The following is a 22,080-nucleotide window of genomic DNA, read 5'->3' as shown; positions in this document are numbered from 1 at the left end:
CCGACTTCATGCTAGACCACACAGACCCACATCGATACCTCTTCTCATTTCAGCAATCCACGAGGAATGGGCTGCCATTCCCAAGGAAAACTTCAGCCACCTGATTGAAAGTATGCATGCGAGAGTGAAGGCTGTCATCAAGGCTAAGGGTGGGCCAACACCGTATTGACTGCCAGAAACTTGTACTTCATTTTCAGGTGGGTGTCCAGATACTTCTGATCACATAGAGTATATGTAAAATATGCACCTTGGCAGTTCCAGCCCAGAATCATCTATTTCATTTCATATATCACCGTGTATCTCTACATTTTAACGTAGAGATGATCACTGTGTTCACTTTAAGTTTCAATTTCACTGAGTCTTTCATTTCAGGATCCATATTTGAGGGGCCACTACCACTACTGGGTTTCAAGTGTACACCACTCGTTTTGCCTGTTCCAGTGTTAATAGCTTACCATTCCATATGCCATCTACCATCATCCACAAGTGCAAACTATTTAACGCTTGACTGAAATAATCTCCCTGCAACACACTCTAACCCATAACCTATGGCTCTAGAAGAGCCTTGGCCTATCTCCCACTGTCAGTCTTTCTCCCACAATCCTACCTAGAAGTATGGAGATCTTCAACCGGTAATGGGGTGATGTGGGATTAGCACATCGAACACTCAGCTGTTAAGAGATTTCCCAGACTGGTTTACACTACTCACTTGTAGCTCCCCAATTTTCTCATGATGGTGGTTAGCCACCAGTCCTATACACAGACCGAAAACCCAGAAACTGAAGCCAGGCAGACTTGAACCCATGCTGTCCTGCACTCGGAGTCCAAAGCACAGCACCTTAGACCGCACAAGCACAGAGGAGGACATGCAGAACACTCTATGTGTAATAAACTCTTAAATTGAGTTAATGGACATTTCTACTATGACATGAAAAACGTTTCAAATCCATTCACTTTATGGAATAATGACACAAAAATGAGATGTGCAAAATATCTCACTTCAAGCACTGCTCAAAATCACATAGTACGTCACTGATTTGAAGACGTCCTCAGATTTTCCTTACGTCATCGCTTAGAAATCCGTGCAGGCAGGGCTTCTGCTTGTTCCATCAACTTAGCATGGGCCATGAAAGCGACAGCAAAAATCATTTGTTACTGTGTAAAACACAAGTAACTTATAATTTCCAGTGCAAAAACGTCTGCTCAATTTCTTGGGAGATGAATTATGTCCTGACAATATAGCAGTATTCAGTCTCTCGGTACGTTGAGGGTTTTTCCATAAGATTGATAAAACAATATGTATACTGTAACACGTGAATAACCTTGTTCATTGCCAATACATAGGTTCTGACTGACTAACTAACTCTCTAGCCTTCTTAAACCCGAAGGTTCATGGCTGCAGCAACACAGGCCTTCCATCTTTCCCTATCTTGAGCAAGATCTATATACTCTTTTCCATCCCTACCGATTTCCTTTAGGTCCATCTCAATGTTGTCCCTCCATCTTCGTCTTGGCCTTCCTACAGGTCTCTTACCATCAGGTTTCCCAACAAGAATCCTGTGAACTCCTCTTTCCTCTCCCATTCGTGCCACATGGCCTGCCCACCTAAGTCTTCTTCATTTAATTATTCTAATCATATCTGGACATGAATACAAATTATGTAGTTCTAAATTATGTAACCTTCTCCACTCATCTGTCTCCTCATCCCTTTTAGGTCCAAAGATTTTCCTGAGGATCTTATTTTCAAATACTCTCAATTTATGTTCCTCTTTCAATGTAAGGGACCAAGTTTCACATCCATATAATACTACAGGCAAAATTACTGTTTTCTATATTTTAACTTTTAGTTTCTTAGATATTAAACGAGAAGACAAAAGTTTATGAAGAGAGAAGTAACATGCATTTCCTGAATTAAGCCTACTTTTTATTTTCTCTTTAATATAATATAATTTTCATTTGTTAATATTACTCCTAAGTATTTGAATTTGGAAACTGGTTCAAACTGGACCTGACTGGCAAAAAATTATTGTTACAAGAATGGCTTTTCTGGTATTACAATTATTTTTGTCATAATATTTTCTTCACAAATTTTAAAATAACAATACGTTTACAGCATTTGGGTTCAAATGTAAAATAAAAAAGAAAGGTACGCGGAGTTTTTAAATTTCCTGCAGTAAATGAGTTTTCTTCAGGTAATATATATATTACAAATTTATATATTTATCCTACTTTTACGTCACTTTTCAATCACTTTGTCCAACTGCAACGATGATAACGCATGGTTAATTTAGTATGCATCTTCTCTAACCTGTGCCATTTCATGCCACTTTTGGCTATTTGCGACAATGAAGATGAATGATTAACACTAGCCCCCCCCGAACAACATGAGTTAAGTAGCCTATCACCCAAACTGTTTACGAGACAACACTTTGGTCTGTTCCAACTCGTTTCGAATATATTTGTTCATTCCATCTCCTTTTACGAGATGAGATGGGAAATGTCTTGTCTCATGAGAAGTACTAATGTTAACCATAGCATAGAAGCATCCCCCCTAGCTGTCCCCATGTTCAATGAGTAAAAAAAAAAATACCGTATTGGTCCGAATATAAGTCGCCTCCGCATATAAGCTGCCCCCTTATAAGCTGCACCCTAAAATTTGAAAGAGTGAAAAGAAAAAAAATATGATACCCAAATATAAACCGAGGGAAGAAACAAAAATACCAGTAACCATTTACCAGCAGATTCAGGGAAATACAATTAGGTAGGTACATAGGTATTTTATTTTATCATAAATGAATACCTGTATAAGCTTAGAGAAGAACGAACACAATCTTAATAAAATCAATCTTAAAAAATCAGAGTGCGTTATCAAGAATGAAGAGACAGTTTTTATTGATTGATTGATTGATTGATTTAGTTTATTTTACTTCGCGTTTTGTGCCTCTTGGCTAATTTGCGAAGATGGGGATGAGTGATGAAATGATGAAATTGATGAATGGACATTCACAAACAACCAAGCCCGACCGGGATTCGAACCCGGGACCCTTGGCGTCGAAGCGCGATGTGCTAACCACTCGGCCACAAGGTCGGGCCAGAGACAGTTTTTACAATGCACAGTTAGAAACAAAAATGCTATTGTTTCAGTTAGAAACAACAATGATATTGTTGGATAACATTATGGTATCTACAATGCAGCCAGTTTCTACAATGCTATTGTTGCATTATCCTTATTTCAAAATGGGAAATCAGCATATTTTTAACAGCATATGATTTCACCAAATGTCATACTTTTTTTAAGGTCGATAATATAAGATGCATCCTAATTTTTCACAATTGAAATCTGGATAAAATGTGCGGCTTATATTTGGGCCAATACGGTAATTATTTTTGTTTTTGTATTAATTACCTCTATGCACTGTGAAAGTTTGTACGGTAAAACTTTGCATACGTTGTTTATTGTATATTTTTCTCGAGATTTGAGATGAGAACGTGAACTGCCCTTCGAAACCAAGGCAAGAAGGAGGCGGATGTTTGTAAATCAAGATGAGACCGTCAATGAGACATTTACAAATGAACACGAGACAGACATTTACAACTCTCAACGAGAACGAGACCAAAACTGTCATGTCTAGTCTCGTCTCGATGGGATCCCTAGTGGTGAGGTAGTGAACCAACCAATTAACACATTCGCGGTAAAGAGATGAGGCTGCTGTTTTGCAGTACAAAATTAAATATATATAGTAACATTTTAGAATGTGATGTAATGTTATATATATTTTCTTGTAATAATTATACATAAACTATAAAGCATTGAAATGTGCTGTGCAACATGTACTGTGATCTAGTGTATTTTCCCTTACCTGCACAAAAATATTTGATCATAATTTGGTCAACAGAAATGAAACACAAACTGAAATTGCTTATGGAAAATAAAGTAAAATATGCTCTATAAATAAAGTGAAGAATATGAAAACTGAATAACCTACTTTTATGTTACTCTGATTTTGCACTACATAGGTTATGCTAATTTCGATAAATATAAGTTTAAAATATATTTTTGAAAATCTGGTCAGTAAGCACTTTTACAAGCAAAATTTTTTGCATGACTTGACGAGGACAAGCACGCAGCAGAACAATTACTGTTACCTTCCATGTGACCAGCAGGGATATTTAATAAAATAATAATAATTACAAAGCATAGCTTTCCCTTCCACTCTTGCTCCTTCTTCCATTTTTTTAAATCTGCACAAATTTGTAAAAGTGATGTACACTTTGGCTCTCCATGGGCTACACCCAGTAAACTGGTTGCTCGAAGCAGAAGACAAACGAGCTCTCTCTCAGTAGTGACGTATTAACATGGCAGGGCGTGATATTGAGTGCAACGCTAGCCTTGCAACCTTGGAAGTCTCATTTTTGCCTTAAACTGAATGCAGAAAAACGCGACAACTTGCAGGGGTCAAGTTTTTAAAAATGCTTGAAAAAAAATTGAGTGAAAATGTCTGTTTATCAATGTGACACTTTCTGAAGTCTAAATTATCCTGCGAGTTATGCAATTTTTGGAAAATTGATTAATTCTGCTGTATTTTACACAGGAAAAAACTTAAAACTCTCATAACTATATAAATGTGATGCAAGGGTTAATAAGTGTAGTTTTTATATCCAATTTAGGGTTATGTTTTAACACCGAAATGTCACTTTATGTACCACCTTTGATCCCAAAACATGCTCAGTTTTTGTACCAAAATCTTGATATTTTATTTATCATAAATATGTGGCCATACCCATGTCACAAGACTAGTTTAATATAATGGAAACATCATTGAAGCAATGCGTAAAAGAAGCAATGGACTCACCTCCAGCAAATTCCGCACATCCCATTTGTCTTTAACCATGTTGTAATGCAAATCTCCATGACGAACTCTGTGGGGTTCACTGTGGACCATGATCTTTTTTATCACAAACCCCATACCACGGAAACCATCCTGCTCTGGCCTGTCTCTCCAGATTGTGTCTTCATATATTTTATGAACTCGGTCTATCAAGCTGATCTGAAATGTGGAAGGAAGAGTCCTTTAGATATTCCTATTCCACTACGTTCCTGTTGCATGGAAAAAGCACATTTTAAAGTAAAGTAGCATACAGTTATGAGCAGACAAATAATTAAGAAGCACACATTCTTCAACTTTGGATGGAAAATAAATTAATAATTAATATTGTAAATCCAATCTATTAAGATGAATTTTGTGTCATACTACAATATCCAACACATGATTGTTGAAAGAAAGCAATACATCCTGACTTTAATAACAAACTTAATTTAAATCACTACCAATAATACCAGTAATTTATCATTAAGGGAAGAACACATACTCCAAACCACATGCTATTAATATGATTATAAATAAATGACAAGCGCCACCCCAAAAATTCAAACAAGTAAATAATTTATTTAGATGCACAAGGTGTGACAATTTAATTCTAATAATGCCTGCAATGTGTTGCTAGGGTGTTGAGTCAGGAAACTCATTTACCCAAGCATATGCTTAATGTTCCATGGACCTAATGAGTCATCTCTTCCCGAGCAGCAGAGGAAGTAGTATGTGTCCGAGGTATACGGTTGGTGAAAAAAAAAATCTGCAAAGATGGTGCTTCAAATCTTGACAGATGACCAGAAAGAATGTCAGCTTCATATTTCATCTGACCTTTTACACATTGCAGAGATGTTTGATAGGGTCATGGCTGGTGATGAAGGAAGCACAAAATCCACCTTGACCGAAAAAAGCATGCACGTTCAAGATCATGCTTGCATGTTTCTTCAATCTAAAAAGAAAATTCACTATGAATTAATTTGTATAAGGACAAATGGTGAATCAACAGTGTTATTTGAAAGGTTAGAGGAATCTGGTTGTAAGGAAAAAACCTGAGCTCTGACCTGACCTAATGAGATTATTCTTAACCATAACACTGTCCCTGTACGTACAGCGTTAAGAGTTCACGAGTTCCTGGCTAAGACATCCATTACAAAAAAGGATCACCTGATTCTTTCCAAATTTTAAAAAAAAATGCACTCAAGGGACAAATGGACAAAATATTGCTGACATTCCTGACATCTAGTGCAATGTGACAATGATTTTTAATACTGTTACTTAATATCTTAACATTTTTCTTCTTCTAATTACAGGAAAACCTCCTTGATTCAAAGTTCAAGGGATCAAAAATGTTAACTCAAATTAAAAACTTAGAGTTATGCAAACCTTTCAAGATGGTGCATGACTTTAGATGGAAATAAATTGAGAGTATAAATAACATCCATAATGTATATAATCAACTCAGCAATAGCTTAAAAAATAAACTTTACATGGACATTATAATATTCTTGGTGCATTCCACGAAAAGTGGTCCTATACCATGTAAATAACAAAAAATAATTAATATGAAAATTATTATTGTTAATTTCATTAAGGTTGAAATGTTTGTGAATGCATATACGTTGCATATTTCACCAACAAGAATTATTAGCATCTGTAGCATATATACTTCACAGACAAATGCAGTCAAACTTTGCTACATGCTTAAAGCATGACATACACAATACATTTTCATTAATGCTTTTCAAGCTATGTCATCATACTCAATTTTCCTTATTATTATTATCACACAACATACAGTACTTCATAATTCAGTTCATTATCAATATTTTAATACAATCTCATGTACATTTTATGTGTGAAATGTCACACGAGTAATGCTGGAATGCCCCTCTTAGTTTTAAGGCAACTTTACACATACTGTATTTACTGATGTATGCCATGCATTTTTTTCTCAACAAAAAATGTGGCAGAAAATGAGGCTGCACATAGGTTTCCAACCCACAGTAACACCATGTACACTGTTTAGTTATAGAACCGTTAAACACAGGACGGTGAGAAAGCCTCTAATAGTGCATGAAACCCTCCAGTACTATAATTCCACTATGAAGACAAAAAATCTTTTACAATGGTATTCTGTTTTAATTATGCACAGTTCCACCACCCTGCCCAATGTCTATGTGGATGTACAGAAAGATCTTGACAACAGTCACACTGGCCTACAATATTTCTCAGCAGCAGACAAAAAGAGAGAGGGCAAGTTGACACTAAAGCTGGCTTCTTTCTCCCACCTCAATACATTTCTCAGATGTGGCTTTCCTTCTGGATCAGCTGCTTAAAATTCAATGTAAAACAAGTAATGTTTTCTGAACTTCAACTAGATACCCCCTCATTTCCAGTGAGTAGTCCAAGTTAACCTTTAGTGGACGGCCAGTTTTGAATGAAAAAAACCAAATTGTAGCTTTAGAGATATCTGCTTTCGATCGAAACTACCTTCATGTGGCAGAAATTAACACATCACATCTTGAAAACTACACATGATATTTCAGTTCTGTCTTTTTGGTTCATTAGTAACAATATATTCATTGTTACCACTGAACTTCTGGAATTTGTTTTCTGAAACTGGCAACACTGATCTTATACATTATTGTTATTTATTTTTCACAACAAGTATCATTCTGTTTTCAATGAAACTTTACATGGTTGTAAGAGTGTACCAAAGCTACATACTACATTTTCCATTCACTTTGTGGTGGCCACAGGGGTGCCAAATGCCTATTTTATTTACATATCAATTTCCTTCTTTTTCTTCTTACTTTGAGACTAATTATTGGAAGGCACAATGTATAAATTTCACCTTGGCTAAAAGCCCTGCCATTCCAAAGAAAGAGACAACACCAATTTATTTTGTATCTTTACAAAATGTAGTTTGACAGTAAAATCTTCTCACGTCACGTGCCAGCAACATACTTGTTTAACCCTTAGTACGCAGCTCGGTCTGACGAAAGTAAGCCCAGTGTCGCCGAGGCTTTGAGCGGGAAATTTGAATTTGTATACATAATGGAGAAAAATCGTAATAACTCTGGCACTATGGGACCAATCTACTTCAGATAACTTTTGTTTTGCAGCCAATACATCGGTGCATGCAACCATGTAAAATTTGGATGCCCCAACCGCGGGGGGGAGGGGGGTTACGGGCAGGGGCTGCATCCCCCGAATTTCAATGAAAAAAACATAAAAATGTGAATTTTGCCCCCTCTTCTCCAGCTACTTTGGGGAGAAAACTTTTGCTTTTTTTTTTTTTTTTTTTTTCAAAGAATGGACCTTCCGCAACAGAATGAAACTTGATTCATGATCGTGGGTGCAATACAATTTGAATAATAAGGCAAAACGTAAAACTCTAGCGAATTTTAGCCAATTTGCATATTATTCATAAAATTGTTATAACTGACACTATGGGACCAATCTACTTCGGATAACTTTTGTTTTGCGGGCAGAACATTAGTGCATGCAACCATGTAAAATTTGGATGCCCCAACCGTCGGGGGGGGGTTACGGGTGGGGGCTGCATCCCCCAAATTTCAATGAAAAAATCATAAAAATATGGAGTTTGCCCCCTCTTCTCCAGCTACTTTGGGGAGAAAACCCAAACTTTTGCTTTTTTCGTTCGCACTTGCATCTTGTGTAGCTACTGTGAATCTATTTCTCCCTTTTGACTTGGCTCTTTGTGGAAATATGTCCGGAAGGAAACGATTGTGCGTTAGGGAAATTGATGAGCTGTTATATGATACGAAGTGTTTATGGTGAGGCGTTTGTTAGTCCTAACAGAGGAGGGAAGGGAGCCTTTGCAATCGTTTACTTTGTCTATACTTCTGGATAGACACATGCTTTAGACTCATGCTTCTGGCCTCTGGCTATTGTCAAGCTTCATTGCATTTCTAACATAGAGGCAACAACACCAAACCTCATCCAATCCCCTCTCTCCTTGCCCTACCCCCCAAAGTAAGTATATATATAGTTGAGAAAGTAGCGCAATCTTCCCTCCCGAAGCTGAAAAAAGAGGGTCGTGGGCAGTCCCAACCCTGACGTCACTCACAGGACAGGGGTGACTCTGTCACTGACCTTTCCGCTTGTTATAGGATCTGCATTTGTGTGAAAGTGCCTTGTTTTTCCTTTTTCTGTAGCTTGTGTGACAGTGAAGAACAACGCAAGAAATACTGTAGGTGTAAGCTACTTTTCGTTCCCAAAGGATCCGATTACGTGCAAGATATGGGTTTCAAAGTGTAAGAGGTTAGATCCTGTTAACGCCAAAACAGCGACAGTGTGCTCGTCGCATTTTCTGGATGCTGATTACGAACGGAACTTAAAAGCAGTGTTAAATAATAGGGCGTTCACCTTGATCTTACGTTCGCTCTAATTCCAGTGACGATGTCTTAAAATTTGCCATAAACCTGTTCTGTTGACTATGCAACATCTCCCATCTTTTTCTTACTTTTGCAGCTGTTTCATTCAGCACGCAATCTTGAACTTCCAGATGTTTGGTTTTCATGCAAGAGGAGGGAGTGCAGAGGCATGGTCAGTGGAAGGCAGGGGGGAGGGATGGGTACAACTTGCATTTGTCGCACCTTCCATGATGGATGGGAAGGGGGAAAAACACTTCTTGCATTCCCGGTAAAGATAGAATGGGTCGATTCTTCTGCCTCAGGATCAGACAACAAGCACACTGTTGCCAAACAAGCACACTGTTGACGGAAACAAAAAAGAAAAGTGGGGAGGGGGCTTGTTTGTGAAAAACTTTTCCTTTCTTCTTGTCTGCAGCCTTGGAATGGGAAAAAAATAAGAAGGGTTTGCCAACCTCCGCTATCCGATACTGAATAAGAACTGCACTACTTCTTTAATGGGAAGTCATTTAGATTCCTAAGGAAATACGAATGGATCTAGTCTATATTTCACTGTAAATTATTTTTAATCTGAAGTTCTTTCACGAATGCTATGTCATTTGGTCATCAGAATGAAGTTAAAAATGCATAAGCTAAATTGATTATTTTTTCCTATGGGCAGATGAGCGATATTTTACTCACTGACGGAAAAATATTCTTGTCAAATCAATTGTTTTGGGGGAGGGGGGAGGCGAAGTTCAGACACACATATTATTCTGCGTGGGGCAGAGAACAGTTTCTCTTTAACAAATTATGTGACTCGCGTATTGTACAGTCACGGAGTTAGGAAAAATAAGTGGATAAACAAGGTTTGGGGCAATATTTCTGGGAGCAAATTTAGTGCACATCTAAATACCATTAAAATGCTTATTCAGGCCAAAAGAGCATATATTTATTTACTTTTTCTCATTTGCTGGGGTGGTCGTCTAGTTAGTAGGGCGTCTTGACTGGAATACCAGGTTTGATTCTTGGGGTGGGAGATCTAAATGGCCTCATAAGGCAGCTCTGGAGCTCACCTAGCCTCAAATAAATGGGTACCTTGGGGCAACCCTAGGGGGTAAAGGCTACCCAAGCATGGTGCTGATCACATCACCTCCAAATTGGCCAAGATCGAAGAATAAGGGGAGTAAAGGCACTCAGAGCATGGTGCTGATCACATCATCTCCCACACACCCCTATAAATGCATCCCGGCATGGTGTAAAATGCACAGGGAACTTTATCTTCAATTTTTCTCATTTCCTAGGGGAGGTCAAGGGTTGCCATTTTTGCCCTGATTTTCTTGCTTGTGTGGAATGATTCAATTAGCATAAAGGCGAAAAGCTATCGTCCCTTCTCCTTTCCTCTGCAGTTTACAATTAAGCAGTCGTTCCTGGATACGTACATTAAACAAACATAACATACTACAAGTAAACAGAAAAAAATGTCATCCATCTCACCCCCCACCCCCACCCCCCACCACCGTGCAAGCTCATTAATCCATTACTGGTGTGCACGATTCAGCCAGTTTCTCTATTTTTTTAATGCCTCATCTCCGGTGTGGGAAATGTTGCTCATATATCAGTAGTATTGAGGTAACAGCATGGGAGAGCTTAAAGCAGTGATCCCCCCCGCCAACTTCTTTCCTTCTGCAATTTGGCAAGGAATGAGCACACTTCTGATAAGACTTTTCTTCAACAACTGCATTGGCGCCGCTCCACCACCTGTTCGTCTTCACTTCCCCTCCCTCCAGTTATCGCTGGTCGGAGTGGTGTCTGCGGCCAGCTGGTGCCAGTGTTTTGTCTCGTGGCTCCAGAGCAATGACTCATCCATTGTAAAGGAAAGGAAAAACAGCATTGTTTTGAATCTCGCCTTGGAAGGTTGTTTAGCTTTTGAAGATTATGAAACACCAGCACCAAACAAAGCAATGAGTTAAACGACAAGCTATTTTCTTTCTTGTTATGCCTTCTGATAAACATCTTGAACACACAGAACAGTACAGGAAGGAAATGCAAACGATGCTAATAATAATATACTCGATTATTTACGGGAAAACTATTGCTGGAGAGGGTGTTGTCCCCCGCAACACTGCTAAATCCAACAATAAATCATCCATTAATATGGACGTAAATAACAATATCAGTGGCATGCCCAGAGGAGTGGTTGATGGGGGTCGTCAAAGGCAGGAAAAGATGCAAAATGAGTTTGAGTTGCTGTTTTAAGTACACTTTATGCACAGTAAGGCTAATCGGGACTGGACCTACAGTTTAAAGTGGGATCCAAACCACTTGTGCCTTAACCCGGGACCCCTTAAATACAAGGCAACGACACTACCACTGCACCATGGGGGAGGCCCAGATGCAAAATGAGGGCTGACCTTTAAAAAATATATACGTTACTGCCCTCGCCACACCCTTTCCAAAATCATGGGCACGCCACTGATAACAATCCCACTATTGTGAGGTCTAAAGATGTATAACTGACAAGGCTTGTTTTCTGTTCACTTTATGCTGTTGGGCTGGTTGGGACTGGACACACATGCAGCTTAAACTGTGATCTGATTCATTATACATGTCTCCACTGTGAACTGAATCAGGACACTTTGATTACCGTATATATAAATATGCTTGACGTCCAACTATAAATGATCACCCCCATTCAATTACCCAGAGTAAATGAAGATCCCACACAATCAGAAGCATAAATAGAACCTAATAGGTGGCAGATAGAAGCAGTCATCCACCATCCCTACCCTCGAAAGTGGGTCACGTTAATCCGTAACTGATTTTCCCCTTAGAAATTCATAATCATATTTCTTTACCGTTGTTGAATTATTATTGACACAATATACCCCCTGAAAGTCGATTGTGAAGTAGTTTCTTACTGACACTTGAGATTCACCCCTCCCCTATGCAATTCCACTTTTTACGTTTCCCGCATTTTACGTTTTTCGCATTTTACATTTTGTATTTACAGGCCCCTGAAAAATATAAAATCGGGGTTCCACTATATCTCCTCAACACCCAACCCTACTGGCACGGAACAATAACCATTTTCTAGAGGAAATCATGAGCTATGAATTTGGTCCAGTGACTTTAGGATGTAAATCACATAGTTTGTTACAAATTTGCTGTTATTTGTGTCAGAAACAAACTTTTATGCCAATTGAAAAAACTAAGTATATAATTGGAGCTTTCTAATTCAATTAGAATTCAAGGTAGCTCCATCAAACAAAAAACATAATTTAGCAAATTTTCTGGTCTAATATTTTGGTTATCTTCGCTTTTTGTGTGCAATTCACCGTTTTCGAGATATTAGTTTTTTAAAATTTTCAAGGTGAATTTTGGTGCCATTTTTTCAAGGCAGCGACGATCCTACAGGTCAGAGAGTGGTAAACTCTTGAAAATCGGATTCTTCACATTTCTTTACTATAGAGGCAGTTGGTTTCATTTCTGTTGCAATTAGTTCCCAATACGACATTGCTTTACTAAACTGTAAGATATTCGCTGAATGTAGCATGTTTTTTTTGTAATTCCTGATCCCAAAGCCATCCCAAAATGAAAATTACACCAAACAGAGATTACATTTAACTCTACAACATACCTTATTCCCACTAAAATCAAATACACGTTTTTGAGATATTCAAGTTCAAAGGTCACAACATATGACCTTGAAGTGAAAATGTCTATATTTCACATGAAACTATTCTTTTCTGAAAATCATGATCCATTAGCTTCAAAATAAGCCCAAGATGAAAGTTACACTATAACTGGAAGAAAAGTTATGATTTTTTTTTTTTTGTTGACCTTGTAAACATAAATTTGACATTTTTTTATGAAATTGGCAACCCTCCTGTACGAACACCCTGTATCACTGAGGGCTAGAATTTTACATTTGTAAGTTACTTCATGTCCTATACCATTCTACCAAATTTTATGAAAATCTGAGATAGTCTGGTTGAAAACTTCATTTTTTTGTGATGATTTGGCATGGAATGACCCACATATTAACTTCACATGGAAAATAGCCCAACGTCTAAGAATTACTACTATTTCATGTTTATACACTAAAAAGGGCAGTTAATAGTCTATTGTTTTGTATTTATTCAAAACAAAAGAACATGGATAATCATAATGAAAACTAAGACTTACAAGGTAGTTTATTGTTGTTTTTGTATTGCTTCCTCCCATTTCCCTGTAAAATCTGTAATCTGCAACCAAGAGCAGAGGACAGCGTGTTTTGGTGGGAGGAAAATTGCTGTCATCCACTTGCCGCCTCCTCCTTGTTAGGGTATGATTAAAGTAAGAAGCACCAATGGCATCATCTCCTTCCTCTTTGACATCCTCATCTGTGAAAGAAATAACATTAACGATGGAACACTTATCATGCAATATGTAGGTATGTGTTGCCTACGTGAAGACTTTAGTTCAAATCAAAGTTAAAGTTCAAATTTTGCATAAAATATCAAATATTTACTTTTACTTTTTATTCTTTTATTTTTTACTTTGGTCTTCATCTTCTACTTGATAAATGTGAACCTTTTGGTTATATTTCTTTCGACAGTGACCAAGATATATTTTTTTTTAGAATGGAAACACATCTGCCAATACGCAGGCACCGTTTTCAAACCTCACATCCTGGTGTTGCCTACATCAGGGACTGACAAGGTTCAAATTTCAGAAAAGAAAACTTTTTTACTTTCATCATCTTCTGTTTTGTAAATTATTTTTAAATATTTTTTCAACCACAGGGTTGTAGCATAGATTTTACCGAAAAAAGAGCTATAATTTGCAACTCTAGCACTCATAGTTACAAGATATAGATTTTTCTTTAAAACCTTGTGCAATTTTAAACTTCCCACTGGAAACATGTGTGGTATTCTGCCTCATTACATAAAATGGGTCTTGACATTTAAAGGTTAAGCACATGTATGTCCATGTGACCACACACCCACACATGTGTGCATATGTCATCTTACAGATGAACACTGTTTTCCTTCCTATGTGGTAAGTAGGGGTGAACAGGGGTAAGCAAAATGTAACATTCCCAGAAAACATATTTTTCTTATATTTCCCTCCCCTCCCCCCTCCCAAATTGTGGGAAAAGTAATATTTTCTCAAAGAGTGATCTCACCCTTTTCTCTTTTTTCCCATATTTGAAACCAATGCAAGTGCCTGTTGGCATTTAGGATCACACATGCAAAATATGCAGACACTGAAAATGCATCATTCAGCACTCCTGGTTAAATTTGCACAGATACTGTTTGATATTGGTTTCTTAATGACATAAGCTCAATCGTAGTTTAAATCCCAACACACAGCACCAAACATTTACAAACACAATTAAAATAGAATGTTTAGTCAAGGTAATTTTTGTTGTACCACCAATGTGAAATTTGACCTGTACCAATAGAGTGATGCCCGACCCTGTGGCCGAGTGGTTAGCACATCGTGCTGCGATGCCAAGGGTCCCGGGTTCGAATCCCGGTTGGGCTTGGTTGTTTGTGAATGTCCATTCATCAATTTCATCATTTCATCACTCATCCCCATCTTCGCAAATTAGCCAAGAGGCACAAAACGCGAAGTAAAAAAAAACTAAATCAATCAATCAATAGAGTGATGAAATAAAATTCACCGATACTGGTAACCAATATTCTACCGATGAGTTATAAAAGTCCAAATTGTCCTTGAAGAACCTGAATAGTTGTTGACATCCTTAATAATTGTATGTTATCAGAAGACTGCAATTTTAAAGAAGCTGCACATTTGGAGATTTAAAAGATTAGGGAATGTAGACTAAATGTTTATATGTATAAAAACTATAACAAAATGGTAGAATATTACACTAAATTATAAGCTATTTATAGATACATCAAATTGGTTAAATTATCAGTAGTTTTACCTATAAACCAATACGATATGGATATACAGGTTGATACCGATAGAGTACCAATTAATCTGTCGCACTCGTCGTTGGAAGACTGTTTGTATGCAAACACACTATGGTACATCCATTGGAGCACACACAAAAATATGGTAACATTTATCACATACTGAATACTAGCTCCCATCTCTTCCCTTCCCCAATACAATGGTTCTTATTGTGGTCTGTGGACCTCCAGAAAGGTGCCATAGCCTCTCAAGGATCAGCAAAGACTTCAATTACGAGCAATTATACTTGTTGTGAATGTCAACCGATTGTCAGATATTAAGCACACAGAGTTGAAAATTAAATGTTTGCTTAGCAAAGGTAGAGTTACTATTAAGAATAAACATTTCCACTTTTAAGCTTGATACAAGATAGGTTTTTAAGTGAAATGCAGCACCAGCCTTCTCATTAGGCCTCCATTCATAGTTTAGTATCATTAGTATATCCAGCAATGAATGCATTGCATCCTTTCAACCCACCCAACCTTACCTGTTTCCAGTTCGAGTCCTTCCTTAATGTATTCACACATTCGCGATGAACTTTTTGCCTTATTCTTATCATTCCAGCTGTACTCCACATCTGATGCTCGATACACAATCATAGATTGGTTATCAGTGTCTGTAAGATGTCGCCAGGATGGCTGTAACATACAATACATAAATAAATACAAATCAGAACCTTTGTGATACACAGGCATATGCAAAGAATCTCATGACAGGAAATCATGCACTGTCATGGTGCAAGAACGCAAGGGTGGAAAAAATGTCCCCTGTGTTAGAGACAAAAATATTCACATGACTTTAAAAACATATTTCATATAAATTTCAGAACTGGAAACATGATATGAGCTACATTTTATGTGAAGTCACCATTTACAATGTGTTACTGGTGTAGCTACTCTGCTTTGAAAGAAAATTTTTATTTTTCTGTATTAATGTGTCATATTATACATAATCTTGTTATCATCTTTGGTTTATTATGGGATTGAGTGGTGTACATTTTGCATATTTCTGATTGTACATTTTTGGATTGAATAATAAGTTATAATTGTTGATGTCACCTTGAACTGAAACTAATGTACGAGGGTCACCATTTATATTTTGAGCCTAACAATGAAAAAACAGGAATTTGGCATTGAAAACTGCTTTATTGTTTTTCGAAGTATTCTCCTTTATGGTCAATACACTTTTGCATTCGTTTGAACCATTTGTCAAAGCAGTTTTTCCAATCTTCTTGAGACACCTCCACAATATGGTTTTTGAACGCATCAACGGCGTCTTCCGCCGACGAAAATCGTTGTCCACGCAATTTATTCTTGACATTCGGGAACAAGAAGTCATTGGGTGCCAAATCAGGACTGTACGGCGGATGACCCATCAATTCGATTTTTTGACTGTTCATAAAGTCGGTTGTTAGACGAGATGTGTGACAGCTGGCATTGTCTTGATGAAGAATGCTCCGACGGCGTTTGTTTGTTTTCCGTATTTGACCGAAGACCTCTGGCAAACAAATTGTTGTGTACCATTCAGAGTTGAGCATTCTACGTTCCTCTAAAGGCACAGTTGCCACATGACCAGTTTTCCTGAAAAAACAGGCCACCATTTGTTTTGATGTGCTTCGAGCACGAACAACTTTTGTTGGATTGGGTTCATCTTGAAACACCCATACAGTCGACTGCTGTTTACGTTCCGGCTCATATGCATATATCCATGATTCGTCACCTGTTACAATCTTATATACGTCTTTTGAAGCACCACGATTGTATTTATTGAGCATTTGTTTGCACCAATTGACGCGAGCGTCTTTCTGAGTTTTTGTCAAATTGTGTGGGATCCAACGAGAACATACCTTTCTCACAGCTAAATGATCATGTAATATTTTATATATGCTGGTGGAACTAATGCCTATGGTTGCTTCAATCTAACAGTATGTCACATGACGATCTTGCAGTATTAGGTTTCGCACAGCATCAATGTTTTCTTGAACAACAACTGATTTTGGACGACCTTCGCGAATCTCGTCGGTGAGCGAATGGCGGCCACGATTAAATTCGTTATACCAGCGTTTCACAGTGGCAAAGGATGGGGCTTCATCGCCAAATGTGGAAGTAAGTTGATCGATGCACTCTTGTCTTGATAATCCACGTCGAAAATCGTAAAAAATCATCGCACGAAAATGTTCACAAGTTAATTCCATTTTATTGTTGTCGCGCAATCTCCAAGGCAACATAAACAACACAAATGAAGCTATTGACAAAACATTTGAAGTACGTTATGGTCAATAATGCCAGACGATTTCCTGCAAACGTCAAATCGCACCTAACTTCAATTAGTGTTGCCAAGGCTCAAAATATAAATAGTGACCCTCGTAGATGTTCATTCAAGTTTAGAGCATGTTTAGAACACAAAGTTGATTCATCTGCATTGATCTTGAAAAAAGTATAAAAAGATGGATTTCGTTGGAGAAATGAACATTTGCCACAGATTGTTAAGCATGACACATCAGCAGAAATATATTCCAAAGAACTGAGCTCAAAAAGATTGGCTCAGTTATTGTAACATATTTCTTGGTGTGGTAGTTAAGGGAAAATCTAGATCTATGCAATCAAAGATAGTTAAGTAATTGACTATTAAATTGTAAAGTATATTTGAAAAGCATCTCCACACTGTAGCCATGCGAACAGGGTTTGGGCTTGGGTTGCAGGATGCACACTGGTTCAAGTCTCCTGGGGGAAGCATAACAACTTTTCTCCTGAGATTTCGGCCTGTGTATGGGACCGGTGGAGGAAATGGGGAGATATGAACTGGATAATCTCCCACTTCTCGTGATAGTAACACTGGCATTAGGTAGGTAGGCACTGACCCTCACAGACTGTAGATTGTTAATATTGTATATGTTACCTGCATAACAGCTATATTATACAATAATAAATCCTTTTGTGTTATCCATGACAGTATTATGAGAGGGATGTGTGTGCTTCAGTGAGTCTCACTCTTCACTGCTGAGCATTATCCTGTTGTTGCTAATAAAATAACTATTAAATGTAAATAAATATATTTTTTTTCATTGAAATTTGTCAACCAATGTACAATCTGCCAATAGTAAACTCACCTCAATATGATAAGTATCATCCGCAACTTCTATTTTTGCCGTCATTATGCCATCTTCCAAATGTACGCTTGCATCAGAGGATGTTTCACCAAAGACTCTGCCTTCATAGAAATTGTCATGATCTATAAATAAATAAATATGAACTTATGGTGAAAGGAAAAAGCATGCCAAGAACAGTGATGTCTTTTCACATAAACTACAAGGTAAAAAATTGCATACACTGATAAAATGAGCATAAATAATATGCTTCAACCATGCTGATATGTAATCCATTAGGCATTATGTTGTGATGTGGAAGATAAATAAGTGCTGAAAATTGTTGGCTTCTGTGGTGTAGTTGTTGCACAGCACATAACAAGCCGAGGATACGGACTTCAAGTTCCCGGTAGGGAAAGAATGTTTCTTCATCTTACATTGAAAAATTATAAATAAAAAAAAAAGAGCAAGTGCTGAAAATAAAATGCCTCAGGTTCACCTATAAAAATTACTTTGGGGGAAATACAGTACACACATAACTGAAGATGAGAAAACACATACACGTTGTATTCCTATAGCAAGTTCAAATATAATAATGACAACATTGCACATTATTTACTACTTCAGCCCAGTGAAAACATACTAATAACAAAGGGAAAACACAAAAACAAAAGGGGAAAATACAAGATTTGCAACCTGTGGCCTTTATTGCAATTACTTGAAGAAGACTGTTTTAAACAATTTAAATATTGTGAACAAAACAGTAAAATTTGCCATAAATGAGTGAATCAAGCAATACCCTGCATTGAAGTAAGTCTTGAAGCTTTTCTGGTGACGAATGATGAATAAATTCTCTCGGGCTATTGACCAGATCAGTCCTCCTCTATGGTCATGTTCATTGGTGGTTCTAAGGTGCTGTTCATTGGACTCTCACTGTGGGATGGCATGGGTTCAAGTCTGCCTGGGTTCAGTCTTTCGGTTTTTGAACTGTGTATAGGACCGGTGGCAACCTACCATCATGAGGAAATTGGCGAGCTACGAATGAGTAGCGTAACCCAGTCTGGGAAATCTTCTATAACATCTGAGGGTTCAACGTGCTGACCCCACGTCACCCCATTACTGGTTGAAGATCTCCAAACCTCTAGGTAGGATTGGGGGAGGGAGACTGGCAGTCGGGAGATAGGCCAAGGCCCTTCGAGGGCTGTCATTCCATAGGTTATTATTATATTATCGACCAGGTCATATTGAATGAATGAATGAATTTGTAATTTTGGGTGCATCAGCACTTAGGATATTTTGCACTTGTCACATTATACAGGGTCCAGGCCATTACCATAACTAAAATATAACCAACAAAACACAAGTGTTATGTCAGACTAAAATATTCTTATTTGGATTAAAAGCTGAGGTTGTAAAGAGGCACCCAGCACACATAAGGACAAAACACACGACAACACACACACACAGCCTTACAAGAATTATCCTGGCCATAGGTTCTAATGCCAGAGCCAAGTTAGTCTGCAAAGTGCAGTCCAGGGTGTACTATGTGAAAGTGAGGTTGACAATGAGGTGTGCTACGTGGAAGGGTGACCCCTTACACCCTGACAAGGTGAAATTGATACAGACAGCACTCAAAGCATATTATTCTGAACAGAAGTGATACATGACATGTCCTGATATATATGTCATTTGATACCAGTTGTAACGTGTTATCCCATGTGTTGTCTTTCACTTTGAATGCAATTTGACTCTGCAACTGAAGCTATAATTTCTGATTATACACTCTTTCAACTGATCCTTCAATTTCAAAATGTTGCATAAAATTGATGATTAGCATAGACGCACTAACAGAGATACTACATCTTGTGCGAATATGAGAAATTAAATCATTTCCCACGTTATAAGCACATTGGAACACTCTGGACACACCATCAGTGACAGTGACTCCTTATTATTAGCTGCAATCTCACATGGACGTTGCCTGCTGTCAGCTGGATGCTACAGAATGTACGGTGGAGTAAAGTAAAGGTAAAGTTACATTAAGGGGGTGTGAGGGTAGGGCCCCACACACTCTTCATCTTGGCCATTTTGGAGGTGATGTGATCAGTAACATGCTCTAGCCACCTGTAGCCCCCCTGCCCCCTTTGCTGGTGTTGCTCCCAGATACCCATTTATTTGAGGCTGGGTGAGTCCCAGATCACTTTATCTGATATATTTATCAATATCTTACAATTTAATGCAAAATTCTGCCATTTGTTATAATTTTTATGGATAATATCCTACTTTCTAAAAAAGTAAATGTCTAAATATGCAACTTCTTTTGCACAGCAGTCACCTAAAAACACATTTATTAAGGAGGTCAGTGATCCATTCAGGTTTTTCAAGGACCATTTGGAATTTTGTATTGGATCAGTAGAATATCGGTTATCAGTATTGGCAAATTTTATATTGGTACTTTATTGGTATTGGCCAAAATTTCATATTGGCCCATCCCCATAAATAGAAAATGTCTGGATAAAAAACAAGTGGAAGAGTTATGAGTGTAGAAAATTAGGAAAAAATTAATGATAGGATGAAGAATGTAAAAAAGAAACTTGGGATAAGAAACACAGAAGAAATGCTTAGAATGTTGCAAACAAAATTCAGAAAAGCGATAGAGAAATATGCAGAAAGCTGGAAAACAACAAGGAAACTGCTTAGAAAAAACTCATAAAAAAGAAATACAAAAGCATTTAAGAACCAGCATTTGTGCCCAAACATGAATTATGCAAGGATACAATTGGCAAACTAATATGGGAAGAGAGATGAATGTCTGAAAGATTAACAAAATATTTTCAAGAGCTTTCATCCTCAAGAATAAGACATAGATTCGAGGGTAAGAACTATAGAGCTATCGGTAAAACCTGCCTTAAACAGAATCAGGCAGAACCAGGACACGTGAGACACACAGTGCACACCTTCAAAGACACGGAAATCAAAGAAAAACCTGCCATCATGCACTTCCCACAGGAATTAAACATCAACAGTGGCCAAGCACTGGAGTATCTTTGGCTAATTGCGAACAAAAAGTGCCGATATGAAGAAATTTATGAAGGAACACTCGCAAAAACCAACACCCATGAACCAGGACCCCTGGCATTATAGCATGTAACCACTCCACCATGGAGGTTGGCCGTATGTGGAGTTTCAACCCTCTACACATTATGTCTGTTACCTAATTATGTCATTCTACCTACTTACGACAATTACAATGGAGGATGAATGATGATTAGATGTGTTCAGCCACTGAGGCAGCTCTGTTTTTATACATACTCTACACTATACATCTCCGAACATTCTACGAAATTTAACTTTGTTATTGAAAATATTTCCCTTTGACAGAAATTTTGATTCATACGTACACTTACCAACATAAACAGGTTTTTCCTTTCCATCACTTCCAATCTCATATGCTTGGAAATTTTTATGCAAAACACCTTTGCGTGGAGACAAAATCAGTCGAAAGTCTCTGAAAGTAAGTAAAATATATATTATGTTGTTTTTTGTTTTGGTGAGATGTGAATGAACAAATGCAAAATTGAGTACACCAGGATGTACCTGCTCCATTTATATTACTAACGATGCAAAATCTGTGAATAAATATCATGTCTTATCTGTTTGATTGACTGATTGATTTCCAGTCAGTCAGACCTCGCATTAGTACACTCCTTTTCAGAAAAAGTAGAACATTCTTCAACTCTCGAACCTTATTCCAACCAACTTCATATGAAGAGGAGTGTAC

The 22,080-nt window shown here is 37.7% G+C and overlaps 1 protein-coding gene across 1 annotated transcript in view; it reads right to left on the bottom strand.

Moving 5' to 3' along the window:
* The window catches only part of Tace (ADAM 17-like protease Tace), an 87,793-nt gene that overhangs the window by 39,693 nt on the left and 26,020 nt on the right, over positions 1-22,080 (bottom strand). The window contains exons 3-7 of the mRNA XM_083133980.1: positions 21,707-21,807; positions 18,324-18,445; positions 15,702-15,852; positions 13,436-13,632; positions 4,854-5,048 (exon numbers count right to left, since the gene is read on the bottom strand). Coding sequence (XP_082990106.1) covers positions 4,854-5,048; positions 13,436-13,632; positions 15,702-15,852; positions 18,324-18,445; positions 21,707-21,807 — 766 coding nt within the window. The remainder of the gene's footprint in view (positions 1-4,853; positions 5,049-13,435; positions 13,633-15,701; positions 15,853-18,323; positions 18,446-21,706; positions 21,808-22,080) is intronic.

This window comes from Lepisma saccharinum, chromosome 13 (genome assembly GCF_977018435.1).
Source record: "Lepisma saccharinum chromosome 13, izLepSacc3.1, whole genome shotgun sequence".
Taxonomy (NCBI): domain Eukaryota; kingdom Metazoa; phylum Arthropoda; class Insecta; order Zygentoma; family Lepismatidae; genus Lepisma; species Lepisma saccharinum.
Note: the sequence above shows the minus strand (reverse complement) of the source record. Positions and strands in the feature narration are given on the sequence as shown.